This window comes from Oryzias latipes, chromosome 3, assembly GCF_002234675.1.
Source record: "Oryzias latipes chromosome 3, ASM223467v1".
NCBI classification, from domain to species: domain Eukaryota; kingdom Metazoa; phylum Chordata; class Actinopteri; order Beloniformes; family Adrianichthyidae; genus Oryzias; species Oryzias latipes.
Window position 1 is genome coordinate 19,451,677 of NC_019861.2, and position 16,108 is coordinate 19,467,784.

The 16,108-nt window shown below is 37.6% G+C and overlaps 2 protein-coding genes across 6 annotated transcripts in view; one reads left to right on the forward strand and one right to left on the reverse strand.

Annotated features, from left to right (window-relative positions):
• The window catches only part of tub (tubby bipartite transcription factor), a 52,394-nt gene extending 43,475 nt beyond the window's left edge, over window positions 1-8,919 (forward strand). For all 4 annotated transcript variants that reach the window (XM_023953448.1, XM_011489389.3, XM_011489399.3 and 1 more), the window contains exons 9-12: window positions 3,009-3,123; window positions 3,205-3,303; window positions 3,405-3,576; window positions 7,167-8,919. In XM_023953448.1, coding sequence (XP_023809216.1) covers window positions 3,009-3,123; window positions 3,205-3,303; window positions 3,405-3,576; window positions 7,167-7,300 — 520 coding nt within the window. In that variant the 3' untranslated portion in view covers window positions 7,301-8,919. The remainder of the gene's footprint in view (window positions 1-3,008; window positions 3,124-3,204; window positions 3,304-3,404; window positions 3,577-7,166) is intronic.
• A 1,116-nt stretch (window positions 8,920-10,035) lies between these two features.
• Window positions 10,036-15,811, reverse strand: LOC105356765 (protein RIC-3-like). 2 transcript variants are annotated; one of them, XM_011489367.3, is made up of 6 exons: window positions 15,081-15,811; window positions 13,733-13,950; window positions 13,440-13,509; window positions 13,115-13,211; window positions 11,579-11,733; window positions 10,036-11,476 (listed from the first exon to the last, which is right to left on the reverse strand). In XM_011489367.3, exons 1-6 carry the CDS (start codon window positions 15,196-15,198, stop codon window positions 10,713-10,715), a joined length of 1,422 nt encoding a protein of 473 aa, XP_011487669.2. In that variant the 5' UTR covers window positions 15,199-15,811; the 3' UTR covers window positions 10,036-10,712. The 2 variants fall into 2 exon arrangements, with proteins under 2 accessions (XP_011487669.2, XP_011487663.2); XM_011489361.3 differs by having other exon boundaries at window positions 11,579-11,736; window positions 15,081-15,810.
• Between the last annotated feature and the right edge of the window lie 297 nt (window positions 15,812-16,108).

A 16,108-nucleotide genomic window follows, 5' to 3' on the forward strand; every position in this document is an offset into this window, starting at 1 on the left:
TGTTGAGGTTCTCCTTAGGAGTGACCAGGTTAGACAGGATAAGGAACGAGTTCATCAGAGGGACGGCTCATGTTGCCTGTGTTAGCGACAAAGTCAGAGAAGCCAGACTGAGATGGTTTGGACATGTTCAGAGGAGGGATAGTGGATTTATTGGTAGAAGGATGTTGGAGATGGAGCTGCCTGGCAGGAGGGCAAGAGGACGGCCAAAGAGGAGATACATGGATGTCTTAACAGAGGACATGAAGTTGGCTAATGTTAGGGTAGAAGATGTTCATGATAGTCAGGTGGAAAAGGATGATTCGCTGTGGCGACCCCTGATGGGGAAAAGCCGAAAGAGAAAGAAGATTGTTCAGTTACAGGAGTGAAACGATTCATTTTAACAATGATTCCATAATTTGTGGTTGACGATACGAGTCATAGTTGATATTGGTTCCTTTTGAATGATCTGATTTACTGACCAAAAATGAATCCAGGACATCTTTAGCCAAATTTCAATCAGTGTGACTCAGAGATAAATAGCTGGTACTGAACAGTGCAGGTAAAGTTTTCCAGATTCCTTATATTTCTTGCAAGATAATCAAGTGTAAATTAAATATGTGCACAAATAAATAAACAAGAATTAATGGCAAATCCATTCACATTTTAGTTTCATAACGTTCAGCCCACTGTTGATTTTCTACATCAAAATAATTTGGAATGGAACATTATTAGAACATGTATTCAAAGTGAAAATTCAAAGTGTTTCCTCACAGTGAATAAGGGAACATTTTTAGAATATTCTGTCACACTGTATCATTTGAAATTATTTTAATTGGGATAGGTCAATTTGACAACTTGCCTCAAACAGATTGATCTGTTGGATCGTTGGAATAAAAATTGATTCATTGATTAACTAACCCCTGTTGAGTTACATCTACAATGGATTCTGTGTGCTTCATTTAAAAAATAAAATGATGTTGTAGAAGAGCCAATTATAGGTAATCAATGATAGTTAAAATGTTTTTCATCCGTTACTTAAAATCCAACTAATATTCCGGGAGAGTTAGGAGGGAAGGGACATGATTGGTAGAGGCTGCTTCTGAGCACGAGGAAAGACTTAAAAAAGTCTTCTGCTGTGTAATCAAAAAGGCTCTGTGGAGCCTTTCAACTCTCTGAGCTGTCTGACTGTTGGCGGGTGCACCGCTCAAACCTTTGCAGTCCCAATCCCGCCTAAATGATGGGGTTGTAAATTTGAATGAACACTGAGCTTTCATCTATACCTTTTCAAGAGCCTCTGAAGGGGATTGATCTTACTGAGGTGTGGCTTAAAAAGAAAAATACAGACACTTTTTTAAAAAAAAGTTCTAAGTTAGAGACTTGATTCTGCAAACTTTTATTGCTTTTTCCTTATTTTCTTTTCGATTCGAACTAGAATAAAATATTTATTTTACACTTATTTCCACAAACTATTTGACTTTACAACAATACCTCTAAACATTTCAGAAATCCAAATTAAAAGATTCGTTAGAGTTAATCAGTTTTGAAGGGATGGTAAAGTCTCTATGTATTTTTCACATCTGGTAGTTTAAAGTGACTGATCATCTTTTGATCTATTATAAAAGTGTTCCCAGTGGTCTTTCAATTATGATTACGCCATTTCTAGCCAAAATTAAAAAACCTGTGTCGTTTTTCAGGTCATAGTTTCTACAGAGTGGCAGTAGTTCAAATTCACCTCTGAGTAGTGGGCGGGACTGTTGGTATAGAGTAAGCATTCCTCCATTTCCCATTATCCATCTGTTTACTCACTCAGCAGCTAGCTCACACTCCCAGCATAACATTAGTAAAACAAAAAAAGGTGAGCAATACTGGAGCCATCCAGGCAAACAGTTTTGAGCCAGATTTCAGCTCAGATGAGGAAAACAAAGACATACATGGATCTATTTGTCTGCAAGCGGATGCATCAGAATGGAGCAGAGCAGGGAGCTTGTGTATTGCAGTTGTAGGTTCTACATCACAACTACAAGCAATTTTTGAACAGCCTTTTTTTATCTGCTCCTAATTAACTGTGATTTTAGTAAAGAAATGCAGCGTAATTTTTTTATTTGTCCTCTATCATGAGTAAAATGCTACACAGTGACACAGGAACATATTAAAAATACCAATAACTCGATTGTTATTGGAGTGGGTCTATAAAATAATCCTACCGTTTAGAGATGTTTTTCTTGAAACACATTATGTAACAGTCCCACTGTTACATAATGTGTTTCCATTTATGTGTGTGGAGTAAATATGCAATCCAATTGCAGGCCATCTGACACTACTTTTGTAAAAATGTTGTAGATAACTTGCCAACACTAATGTCATGTTGGACCTGAAAATACAAGAGTCCAGGCGTGAACTATATCTTAGAATTCAAAACAACAAATAAATACAAAAATTCTGAAAGCATTGTTAAGACAACAAACATGCAAATTTGTAGTTTATAAATGCAAGCATGCAACCAGAATGCACAGTATATTATCAAATCAACTGAAAAGGTCAAATGTCATTTCAGTCAGACAACTCTTGCAGAAGAATATTTATTTCACGACATCTTTAGGTTTTCACAACATCTTTAGGATGACATTCACAATTTGATTCACAACTTCGTTTTGGCATAAGGCTCCGTTCAATTCCTTGAGACAATTATTTTTCCATACACTTTCGGGTAACAACCCCCCGTAACGGAGCCCACAGGTGGAAGCCGGGGAGGAGGGAGGGGCAAAGAATGAGCGCTGAAGGTAAGAGAGAATGAACAATTGTACACCTGACTTAAATAGGACGCTAAGCAGGTGGGTTAATTAACAGACCCGCCCTAGGGGAGTAACCTGCAATTCTGCCGAGTGTCTGCCCGAAATGCGACGAGTCGCTTATTTCAAAGTTTGACAGCATAAACTGTAAAAGCTCTGCAGTTTTCATCAAAGTCCCCTTCTGTTTGTTTTTTTTTCACTTTAAGCAGTTACTCTTTAATTACATGTGTTCTTTTGCAGGTCAAACCTCATGGGGACCAAGTTCACAGTATATGACAATGGTTTGAACCCCATGAAAAGCACCACCAGCCTCGAAGCCTCCAATCTACGACAAGAGCTAGCAGCAATTTGCTATGTAAGTAAAAGAACAGCTATGAAACAACTTAAACTATACTGCATAGTTACGGATAATGTCTTACTTTGTCACTTCATCCAGGAAACCAATGTGTTAGGATTTAAAGGACCTCGCAAAATGAGTGTGATCATTCCAGGAATGAACATGGACCACGAGAGAGTGTCCATACGCCCACGAAATGTATGTCGCAGATTTTTAAATTCCTGTGACATCTACCTAATGTCTCTGATAACTGATGTGGAGATGTTCATGTGAAGAGATGCTGTTCTTAATCAATGTAGGACCATGAATCATTGCTGGCCAGGTGGCAGAACAAGAACACAGAGAGTGTGATTGAACTTCACAACAAGACGCCTGTGTGGAACGATGACACACAGTCCTACGTGCTCAACTTCCATGGCAGAGTCACTCAGGCTTCTGTCAAGAATTTTCAAATTATTCACGACAATGACCGTAAGTTTCATCTTCATTGCTGGTTTCTCTTTGAAGTAAAAGTGGAGAACAAACCTCTACTATTAAAGAGCAGGAGTTGAGATGTGAGGCGTTTTTCTCTATTTTGGAACCCATTTTACCTCGCTTTCTAAGGACAGGTTGTGAGTGTGAAGCCGTGCAGTTCCTATGCAACATTCACCACACTGGAAAGAGTCTTTTCTTTGATGTTTGACATGGTGAACTTCACTGTAAAACATTTTCTTTTCATTTTTTTCTCATTAACCCTTTAACTGCCTGCTCAACCAAACGGTTGAGCAAACTTTGAGTCACCATATTTTTATTAGAGAAGTTTCTAACTTAACTCAAACTGATTTAGCCATCTCAACCAATTGGTAGAAGCATGCAAAGCTAAAGAAAACCAACAGATGGCACTGTGTCAGTCAGTGGTTGCTTGCCCAACGTCTTTGACTGACAAGCAAGTCACAACTTGAAAATGATCATACACATTTTCTTCCTTTTTATGAAAATTTGAAAGGTAGGAATATTTTTCTTACTTGGAATTATTAGTAAAGGCGTTAATCAACAGAAATATGTTCTTAGATAAACAAAAATAAACAAATTTCTGTTTGTAATAATTTTTTTAAAACATGCTCTACCAAACGGTTGATTTGTCACTTTATGGTATAAGTAACAAAATCAAGCCAATGTTAAATAAAGGGACTGTTTGTCATAAAATCAGTTAAAACAACCTTCTAAATCATCCATTACTAAAGAAATATTCATTAACACATCATAAATAATAATTTAAAATACATAATACTGTATAGTTTTGTTTATTTATGAGTTTATATCAGCTGGTGTGTAAATAAATAAAAAATCAAGATTACTACAACCAATTCATTTAAAACTAAACAAAAAAAGCTGCAATAATAATATTAACAACATTTACAAAAGTTTTTTATCATTTTCTTTTGTTTTACAACTAGTAGACAGTAAAACATTCTACAGTGCAAGACCATGACAAAGTCCACATGAATCAGATGCAGATCTGTATGACAGTGATGATGACCCAACGGAGGATCCTGATTATCAATCCACTCATGCAAAGGGCATTGGTGACAGTTCTTTTGAATCCATGGATGAAGAAGAATCTCTTTCAACAAGCAGATCATCTACACTGCCACCTCATAAGAAGAACTGAAAAAGCCAACACACGCCATTCTACCCCACCAAGAATAGCCTGTCTCCTCCAATTTTGTTGGAGGAGACAGGCTATTCTCCTGACTCAATATCCCCCTCTAACCCAAGCAAAACCATAAGAAGAATATGGAAGCATGAGGACATTGAGGAATTCAAGGTTCCAGAATCAAGATTTGAGCCTCCTGAGGATGTACACACACCCTTCCAATACTTCAAAATGCTTCTCACTGATGAAATGATTGAGCATATTGCTTATAGTACAAATCTACAAAGCTAAAGAGATCTCTTTGATATGCTGGTGCACCTGTACAAGACCTGTACAATTAAATCTAGGTGACGGTACACTCCCCTGTTTGGATACATCATCGATTTGTGTGTCACTTATTCATGGCTGGTCTACAAGAGGGACCTACTGAAGCAAAAACCAGTGTTACTCAAAAGGTTCTGCCTGGCTGTTGCACACAGTTTAAATAAGATCAACAAGCAAGCAATCAAAGTTGGCTGACCATCATTGAGCTCTCTGCCACAGATGTGGAAAGGCCACACACGAAGACCATCACGACCAAAACAACAGTGTGCACTACGACAACATGGTGCAGCGCCTCTTCATTCTGACAAGCTGGGACGATGAAACTACGGCCCAAATAGGTCAAGATGTCAGAAATACGTTTTCTGTGTTTCATTCCAAACCAAGAATCTTTTTATGAAATACCATCAAAAGTGAGTCAATATCCAAAATCGTTGTAGTGTCAAACAACTTCTAGGAAATATAGGTCAAAATTTGCTTTGTTTTAAAAAAGTTCAATGTTTGAGGCATGATAAAAAGAATGGACACAAATGCCCTTAATATTGAGTGTTAATAATGTCTAAATAAATTGGTTTACATGATTTTTTCAAATATTTGTTGTATCTGTATGAAATTTTGCACTTTTACCATTAAAGGACATCTCAACCGTTTGGTAGAGGTCATTATTTAAGAAACTAAAAGGTCAATTAAAAAAAACTAAACAGATTGTGGTCATTACTTACCTAAAGCAATAAGAAATGCAAACAAATAATTTTTTGATAGCTTTTTTCTTGGTGGGGTAGTTAAAGGGTTAAATTTGAGCTGTCACATGATTTAATGAAGAGAGGCAGGAAGGCTCTAAACGTCTACAGGGGGTGGAACACAAGCCGTTGCTTTTTTCCGACTGACACTTTAGTTACTAATTAAAACCTTAATCAAAGTCAGTGATTGTAGCCATGACAGCAGTAATGCTTTTTTTTTAAGAAGTTTTCATTGCATGCTTTTTGTGTGAGTGTACAGCATGAAATTTGGTTTGATACTGTGGGGTAACAAAAACTCTGTGGCAGTCACCGATTTTGCAAATGTTTTCAATTAAAAAGATGAGAGAGGTCTGTAATGTTCATTATAGAAACACTTCAACCGTGAAACAGAATGTACAAAATAATCCAAGAAATAACATTAAATGATTTTTTTTTTAAAGAATTGATTTGCCTGAAATGCAGAAAACAATTGTTCAATAACAAAGCTTTACCTTAGTGCCTCTTCATGTAACCCTTGTTGTCAATGACAGAGATCAAATGTTTCCCGTAGGTCTTCACCAGGCTTGTTTACACTGTACTTGGTACTTTGGGCCATTCTTCCATGCAGATCTTCTCAAGAGTTAGTCCTTTGTCTTCCAGGTAATTTTTGAGATAATTTTTGTGCTGGAAGATCCAAACATGTTTCATCTTCAATCCTCTCTCAAATAGGAGTTCTTTGCTCAAAATCTCACCATACATAACCCAAATCATCCTTTACTTAATGTGGATCAATTGCTCTGTCTCCTTTGTAGAAAAGTAGCCCCAAAGCATGATGTTTCCACCCTTGTGCTTCACAATGGGCATGGTGTTCTTCAATCTTCAAAGATGAGCCATTAATACAAGTAGCATGTGGAGGATAGAAGAGTTCTTAAAGACGAAATTAACAGTTATGTGAGGGGCAGATTTCTGGCCTTTTTGTAGGAGCTAAATACTTGTTCAACACTGTTATACAAATAAATGATCTAATAATTATACAATAGGATTTTCTGGACTCTTATTTTTTACATTCTCACAGTTGTAGTGTGTCTATGATGAACAATGCAGCCCTCTCTCATCTTTGTGACAGGGAAACTTGCAGAATCGGTGACTTTCTTGCCCACTGTGCGGTGAGTTGCATAAGTGCACAAATTGGCTCTTGGCCTGGTTTCATTTTTAATTGTAGTGATGATTAATTAACCTACTGTAAGAAGACAAAAAACTACATTTTAAAGGGTAAAATCTTTAACTTGAACATTTCTTGTATCCATTTCTGGCATCCAGTTTGTATTTGTGGCCTGTAAAAAGTGAATTTGAGTATTAGTCAACGTGTTCCTGTTTTTCTACAGCGGACTACATTGTGATGCAGTTCGGCCGTGTAGCAGAGGACGTCTTTACCATGGACTATAACTATCCAATGTGTGCCCTGCAAGCCTTTGCCATTGCCCTCTCTAGCTTTGACAGCAAGCTAGCCTGTGAATAGACTCCAGCATGAGAGAGGAGCTGATCAATGCGTCTTTAATGGCAGTCTGTGTGTCCCTGGGACTGGTTTGAGGTTTTCTATCTTATAGAGCACCTTGGAGGTTCAGCATTTTCCCCCAAAAAAGAAGCTTTTTTGTTTGTTTTCTGTTTTATGCGTATGTGTGTTTCAAAGAGTGGGGGAGGAGTTATGGGTTGGGGGCATCTCAGGATAGTCCTGATTATTGGAAAAGAACAAGCACAAAGAGTAATCCACTTGCCAAATTAAATACATTTTTCTGGATCACTAGTCTTCTAACTAGTCTTCTTTTGTGCTGTTGCAGCATTATGAGAGCCAGCATTGTTCCTTTATGTAGTAGATGTAGAAAACGTATAGTTTTCCTGTGAATTCTTAATAATAGCTGGTTTATTTTTAATTTTGACTGGATTTTCTGCCACAAAAAAGCCACAAAAACCACGGTTCATCATGCATGAAACTTGCTTTTATTGTTATAAATCAAAAACTACATGCATGAGATGTATTTATTTCTATTGCTTATTTTTTAAAGTGATTTCTTTTGTTTCTGCAGTCATTTTCAGAAAAAATCCTCTTGTTACCACGTAAATCAAATAAAAAAAGGGGCAAAGAAGAGACATTGGTTCAAAGTGTCATGAATATGAATGTAAAGGATGATGGTGCACTTTACTTTAATAGCCTGTTATGAAAGACATACTGCTGTACATACTTTGTTGTGCCTTTGAAGACTAATTCTAGTGTTGAAGCCAGAAAGGGGCTTGAGCTGGTCTTTAGGTTTTCTTATCCATGCATTCATTCTCAGAATTCTGTTTTGTAGCACAGATTTCATCCAAACAGGCAAAACCTGCAGGGAAATATTCCTCCAGGGAACAAATTCCATTTTAAATTCAAATATGATTATTATTATGCATAACACAGAATGCACATTTACAAAGTACCCTACATTAGGCAAAAAGCTTTCAAAGTCACTTAAGTGGAGGGTATGTATGTGTGTCCCCCAGTATCTGCTTGAAACAAAATGTACCGAGCACAGATTTTCAGAAATCCAAACACTCTAAACCCACCACACACGTTCCATCTCTTGCGTTAAACCTTTATGCTTCACTGAGGTGCAGACTGACACGCTCCTCATTTGGCTGACGGCAAGTTTCTGCATTGCATTGCAGGGTGTTCACTGTTTTGCTAAATATTATTCCTGTGTTCCTGTTTCTTACTATGGGACAGTCTCTTTTCTCAGTTGTATGATGGTAACTTTTTGTATTCTATGGCCAACTAAAAATAAAAAAACAAAAATAAAACAGCTGAATGGCAGCAAAGAACAATCTCCAAATTCTCCACTATTGTTAGTGTGGATTATAAAGAAATCTTTATCAAATGTGCTATTCTTGTACTCGATATTTGGAAATTGTTGATACTCTTGCTGTAAAGGAAACAAAGGCTCTTTCACTTTTATTAGTGCTGTTGTCCTGTTGTACAAAAAAAAGACGTATCATTTTTTTTTTTGGTTTGTGTGGTGGTATAGACACAATTCTTTGTTCATGAAAAATAAAATGACATGGGATCAAACTATTTGTTCTTTTTTCTATTAAAAATAAAGTCAGCAGTCACCTTGTTTTGAGACTTTTTTATTCTGTTTAGGTAAAGCTTGTGTAATTCATTTAGGTTCCACAAAATCCTTGTCATTCTGGTACTGACAAGAAGATGAATGCAACTATTAATTTCCTGCAAGAATGAAACTATTAAGTTTTATTTTTCATAACACAAGCTCAGTTAGGTCTTGAAATGCTTAGGACATGAAGAACGTTTTGACTTAACAAAAATTGTTCAAGAGGTACTCATTCTAGCTGCACTGAAGCTACTAAAGCTAATTACTGAGGATAAACTATAATGTAACTTCAAAGAAATGTCAACACAAATACTAAGTTTTCAAAAAAATTTGCTTTAACTAGAATGTAGCAAGCTTACGAAAGTTATTTAACCCTTGTGCTATAGATGACCCCACCCTTACATTGAGGTGTTCTCCCTACCAGGACAAAGGTGGATAAAGGTAGAAAGATTTCATGTAATCCATGGACACCAGTGAGGTTCACAAATCATTGAAGAAAAAAGGTCCAGCGCACTGTCTAGTGGGTCTAGATGACCCAACTCCCAACGTTAAAGTGCCTAGGATAGCACAAGGGTTAATGGGGGAAAAAATCAGGTATTTAAGGTCAAACTGGAAAAGTCCAGTGGTCTGGACTGAGTCTGCGTAATGGGGTCTGTATTGAGTCCTGAAACTTGTGTTTGGTCTGTATTGAGACTGCCTTTAACGGGACATTTCTGTTTCAAACCAAAGCTTGTAAACAAAAGCACACGACTGAAGATCTCCAGGAATTATGCGGGTGGAGCAAAGCAATGCGAATAAGAATAATGGAAGTCCTGCGCTTTGTAATCCTTGTCTGGATAGTTCACTTATTCAAACTTTATATTTTGAACGTCTGTATCAACGTTAGGTACAACTCGTTTTACTTGCTGCTTTGGTACGTTACTGAAGACACTTGTCTGGGGACACTGAGGGTCTGTGTGTGAACCACTGACCATATATGAAAACTGGACTGTGACCCCATCCCCCTTCACGTTCCAAATAAGAAGTACCCGCTAGTTCCAAGAAATCAAAATCCCATTACATCTGTTAGAATAACCTTCTTACTCTGCTACTTTTTTTTAACATGTTCTTGCTAATATTTTTTATTTTTTTTTAATCTAGTTGTATATTACTCAAGTTGTAAACTGGCCAACCAGGTGCCTCAATAAAAGTACGTGGTCTCACGTCAAACATTCAAAACATTTGACTGACGGATGTCGTGGAGCAGGCTTTCAACTGTTAGGGGTGTTGACTTCCGACAAGCTCACTCCTGATTGATGAGAGTGGTTGTCATAGAAATGTTGACAGATCGCTGTGGACCAATTACTGCTTACTGACTGTTTCTGGTTCCAACATAGCATTGTATGTATCGGGACTGAATTAACTTCATTTTATTGGAACTGGAAGTAACTAATTTTCTATGGGTGATGTCACTCTTGCTCAGTCCAGTTCTCTTACACAGTTAAGGATGTGTACCTGAACTTTTGAAGGTGTGAAGCCCCAGTCATATAGATGCAAGGGCCAAGGGGAAACTAAGTTTAAACACTCGTCTTCCACAGGTTCTTATTTTTTTTTAGTCTATCTTGTACCAAGAAAGACTGTAAATAAAAAGCACAATAAAAAGAGGCTCTAAAATTAATTATTAGAGGAGACTTGTGTTTTGACTGCAACTGGTCACATTTTTGGCTGAATAATAAACACACAAAGGGGATAAGTGTTGACACGGTCAGGTTGAATGTGTGCTTGAAGGGTAAATTCAAACACATTGAAGGATCTTCATGTATCTCTCCTGCTCCTCATCCTTAGTCCGCTCACCCCGACCTCCTTAGGCATATCCGCATGGATTTCAGCTTCATCCTCCTCTGTACTCAACAGATACTCTTCAATGTCCTCCTCTGCATCTTCGTCTGGGTTTGAATATTCTGCACAACTGAACAGCAGGCTCTCTGCTTCCATCAGGGGATCATCATCTTCAGCTTCATCCTCGTCTTCCACCTCTGTCTCCTCATCCTCTTCCTCCACATATTCTTCCTTTTCATCCTCTTCCTCCTCAGTGTCCTGTTTGGGGTAGTGGAAGACTCGTTTTTGGTCACTAAAGGTTATTTGCTTTTTTCCTTCACGGTAACTCTGCAGCTCTTTGCTTACTTCCAAACCAATTCTCTCCTGTTTCATTTCACCCGTGTGCTTAGGGGAAGGGAGCAAGTGCTTTTTTTCTGCTTCCGCCTGCTCCTCCTCCTCTTCCTCCTCCTCCACATCCTCATCAATTCCTTGTTCTACATTCTCAATTTCTTCCTCCAAATGTTCCACTTCTTCCTCTTCCTCCTCATCTGTTCCTTCATCTTCTTCTGTGTCCTCATCTTCTTCATCTTCCTCTTGCACTGTGGAAAGTTTTCTTGCTATAATCTCTTCTTCCACTTGCTCCATCCGCTCTGCCAGAGCCTCTGCAGTTTGCTGGCAGGGAGGTTCGTTAATCGTGGTCATGATGACTTTATGTCTGCGACATGGATTCTCAGTTTTAGGGTAGGTCTCCTCTGGGTAGCCTGTGTTGAAATGCAACAATCGCAAACTTTTAAATAAATGCTCATGGATTCAACATTTTAAAAAATACTATGAGAAGGTGAGAAACACGTTCAAACAGGTACCTTCCCAGTCGGCGCCATAGGTCATCTCCTCTGCCTCCATCTCTGGAGAAGCTCCTTCCAGACGGCCGTCCTGCATCAGCAGTGTGATCTGTCTAAGCTGACGTAGCAGCTTCTCCTCCTTCTTTGAGATGGAGGTTTTACTTCGCCGCCTCCTGCTACTGAAAACAAGGCAAACACCAGTCACATAATGAGGGAGGTTGCAATTATAACTCCCTTTGGAAATCATCACCTGTGGGCATGCAATAAATGAATATTGTCAACTACAAAACTTTGTAAACCATTTATTAGAAAAATATTGATTTTATCTATAAGGTGTTGATGCAAAAATAAATAAATAAATAAAAAGCTTTACATTTTTCCACGAACACGTTTTACTTGTAGTCACTGAGTACCCCCATGTCTCAATTTAAGTACTGCATGAGTGATGCCGTTTGACATTGTTGGTCTAACATAAGCTTTAAGTTGCATTAGTTTTAAGTTTTGACACAGCAGTCAAAACATTTCTTTATAGCAAACATTAAAAATGAATCAAAATAGATCAATATACTCTTTATTTTTCTTTCTGTAAAACATTTTTTAGCTGCATCGACATATTAACTTTTAGTCATATTCAAATCATTAGAATTGATTCTAGTTTGCTCTTGTTGCACACAAAAACAAAACAAAAGCTTGTTTTGCTGCCTCTTTAATTTTTAACCAAATGTCCCAAGTTTTAAATGAACAACCCAGTTTGGTTTGAAAACAAATCATAAAATAAAAACTCTAAAATGCCTCAGCTGCACATTACTAGTGCAGCTTATTTATCCATGAACATCAGATGAACAAATTTCAGGCACAATTTGGCTTTGCAGCCATTCCCAAATAATTGGTTTATTGATCTACAGTGAGAATGATGATTGATGAGATTTTTTAGATTTTTAACATTCACAGACAGAACACGCACCGTCTGTCAGACCTTAGGATTGACTAAACTGTTATATCTTTGCAATAAAATCTTCCTGAAGGATTAGACCAAAGTGTTAAACACTCAAGGCTTTTGGCAGGAATCTTTCACACCCACCATAAGCACTATAAGTGGGAGGATGGTGGTTTGGGGCTTTTTCTGAGTTTAAGTATTAATTATCTTCCAGCTGCTATTTGAATCTAGAGGCAAATGTGAAACCATGAGTCTAACAGAGACGCATTTATGAAATAAAAGCATCTGACAGGACAATTACAATCCTTTTTTAATCAGCAGATAGGTTCACCTTTATTAAACTAAACCCATCATGTAAAAAAAGCTGCTGCTGCAAAGGAAAACACTGAATTCAAGGGTACCACATTGCTCAAGTAATATTTTACAGCTATATTGTCTATTAGTAGAACCTCACATAATATTTTTTTTTCATTAAAGCCTAGATTTGACCAAGATTTGCAAAGATTGCTCAGAAAATGTCTCTGTTCTGCAGTGTGTACCCTGATTTTCCTTCAAAAAAGTGCTATGAGCAGCTGAAAGAAGACAATCATTAAACATAAAAGGGAAATTAAATTTGTCACCTTGAAGAAAATTGGCTCTTCCCTGAGACAAGTCTATCCAGCTTCCTCTCTGTTTGCAGAAGTCTCTCTTGAAGCCGTGCTAGCTCATAATCTGTTACTGCACAGGGGAAGCAAAAGACATTGTTTTGGCATCAAAACATGAGGCTTGGAAATTGCTCTGTTAAGGAGATTGTTTTGTTCAGAACATAGCCAATTCATGTGTTCAGATTGAAGGGGAATTTTCTCCCAAGAAATTATTTACATTCATCACCATTAAATAAGTGCAAAGACTGTCTGCTGCTGCACGTGTGACAAAAAGGCAAATTTTCTTAAAATAAGAACTTACTTTTCTTGTTTGACGTATTTGCATTTGTGATGAAGCCTCCGGATCGATTTGTCTTCTTGTTGCATGTAAGCTGGGAACATGGACACAATTACAGTAGTAGCATTTACAATTAAAATAAACTAACCGTGTATTACTATACTACTGTTTTAAAGTGGTATGTAAATTCACTTTTGGAGCCAGGATTCCACATGAAGTTTAATTTTAAAATGACTTATCAGAATGTAGTGTAAAGCTGAAAGGACTTTACTATACAGCAAAGTTTTTTTTTAATTTTAAACAGTGTCAGTGCTTACCTTGTACATAATGTAGAGGATGTAAAGCAGGATGCCGAAGCCGTACACAGGGATTACTTGACCCATCAGATTGTATTTTTTGCCTCTTCCACCACTTTTTACTTTTGCCATGGCTTCTAAAGTGTGCGCCAGGAAAGGAGAGGGGTTCATGTCCCAATGCTCTGGATCATCTGATGAAGACAACTGATGCATCATGGGACGGTAGAGCCCAGGTCCAACTGAAAGGAACAAAAATAAATATACAAAACCCAGAAATTAAAACACTGGACTGGTTTATGGATTGTTATTTTCTTGGTATATTGACAGAATTTGTTAAAAAATAACTCCCAACTCTGAGCATGAGCTCTGCAATACATACTTTCTATCAGTTATCTTTTTTTAACAATGTAAATGCCGAAATTGACCAAAAAATAAGGAAGAAAATAGACCCATGATCCTTATGATTTTATTTGTTTATCTTCATTTCTCCCAAATATAAACAAGGGATCTGTTCCTGGCACAATACTTCTCACAAAGATGTATATTTTTTAAACAGTTTTATTATACTTAGGCTTAAGTTGACATCGCAATAAAAAATGAGCAAACGTATTTTGTTCATTATTTATAAGCATCAGTGTGTTAATTTATTTAACAGACACAGGTAGCTGATGTGTTTCAGGCATTAAAAGACATTTGAAATGGCAGTTTCATGAGGTTGCATTTATGGTTTAAATATATTTATAATAATAATGGATTCGATTTATCTGCCCTTTTCCAGACGCTCAAAGCCCTAACAATGTGTCCATTATTCATTCACTCCACATGTATACTTGGGGATGGTTGAGGCATGGCTGCCAGTTCGCGCCTACGGTCCCTCTGACCATCACTGAGACATTTCTTTGTAACTTTATTAACATATATTGCACATACAAAATACCAAATACAAAACTCCAAACTGTGTGCACATCACCGGGACATTCGTACACATCCACACACCAGTGGAGACACACTGGAGGCAGGGAGGGTGAAGTGTCTTGCCCAAGGACACAAGGACAGCTGACTGGGGGAGCGGGAATCGAACCGCCGACCCTTCGCTCATTGGACAACCTCCTCAACCTCCTCCCGCCCATTTATTTATTGCACATTTAAGCAAATTCATGTAAACATATACAAAAAACACATGAACATCAGATTTGGCTCCAGGTTTTGATAAACTAGTTGTTTTTCTTTGTAAACTTGAAGAATTTAGAGTTTTTAAAACAAGTCGTCGTGTGGAGAGCAAGAAGAGGAGAAGTAAAAAGAAAACATAATTCACTTTGCAAACTGAAGATGGACCAGAATTTTGCTGGATCGTGCCCAGTCAACTCACCCCCAAGCACCCCCTTCTCCTTCTTCTCTTTTGGTAAAAGCATCCTGGGCAGGAAGAGGGAAACGCAGAGAACAGAACACGATATGAGAGTGACCTTCTGGCAAGTTGTTATCGTCATCTTCCCTTGGAAAATAACAACCGAGCTTTAGTAATACTGAAACAGTAAAAGTAGCATCAACAGATAAAACATCTGATGTTGTGACGTTTCAACCCAGATTAGAAGGGATTATGTTTGATGCATTTGAGTGCTGTCTGAAATGTGGCCTCTAATTCCCCAAAACATAAATTGTGGACCTTCTTGCTGAATCATTGCTTCATCTATGTGAAACACAAAACCCCTATTTTTTATGTATGGATTGAGAATGCAAGGCTGGCCACAAAGCAATGACTAACAATGCTAGACCGTTAACTTCATTGGTTTGGTGAACATTGTCACAAAAAAGGTGAACCTGCCGAACTGTAATAAATTTATTTTGTGGAAAAAAAATCTGGTTAAATTCAGAAATAATCTAGAAATAATATAAAATTACTTTTCTGGCAAAATAGGGTTGTTTTAATTCAACGTTTTCTTCTAATCCTAATGCACTTTTAAAGGACTTTTTGACCTTTTTGAAGTTCTACATCTGCCCAACTATAACATTTTAGATTATTTCAGGTGTGTGAATATTTAAACATCCAGGGCTGGTGCTCAATAATGTAATTCAGTCATACAAATCCAGAGTCCTGCAGGTAGAAAGTGGGAAGTAAAAACAAACCAAAATAATCCCCTTACATGAGAAAGAAAATGGAAAGAAACCCAGTGTGTGTCTTATCTGATGGATGTAGACGACCTTTGCTTCATATTTACGTGGATGGCTTGAATGCAGCACACGACCTAAAAAGCTTTGAGATGTTCACTCATCCTGGATGACGTGTAACTCAAACCAAGCAGCAGCAGATGGCAGTGCAGGCTCAGGGACAAATAAGCTGCAAGAGGCAAAAGGGTTGAAGAACTGTAAAGGACTGATTATAAGTCCAAATGACCTGGA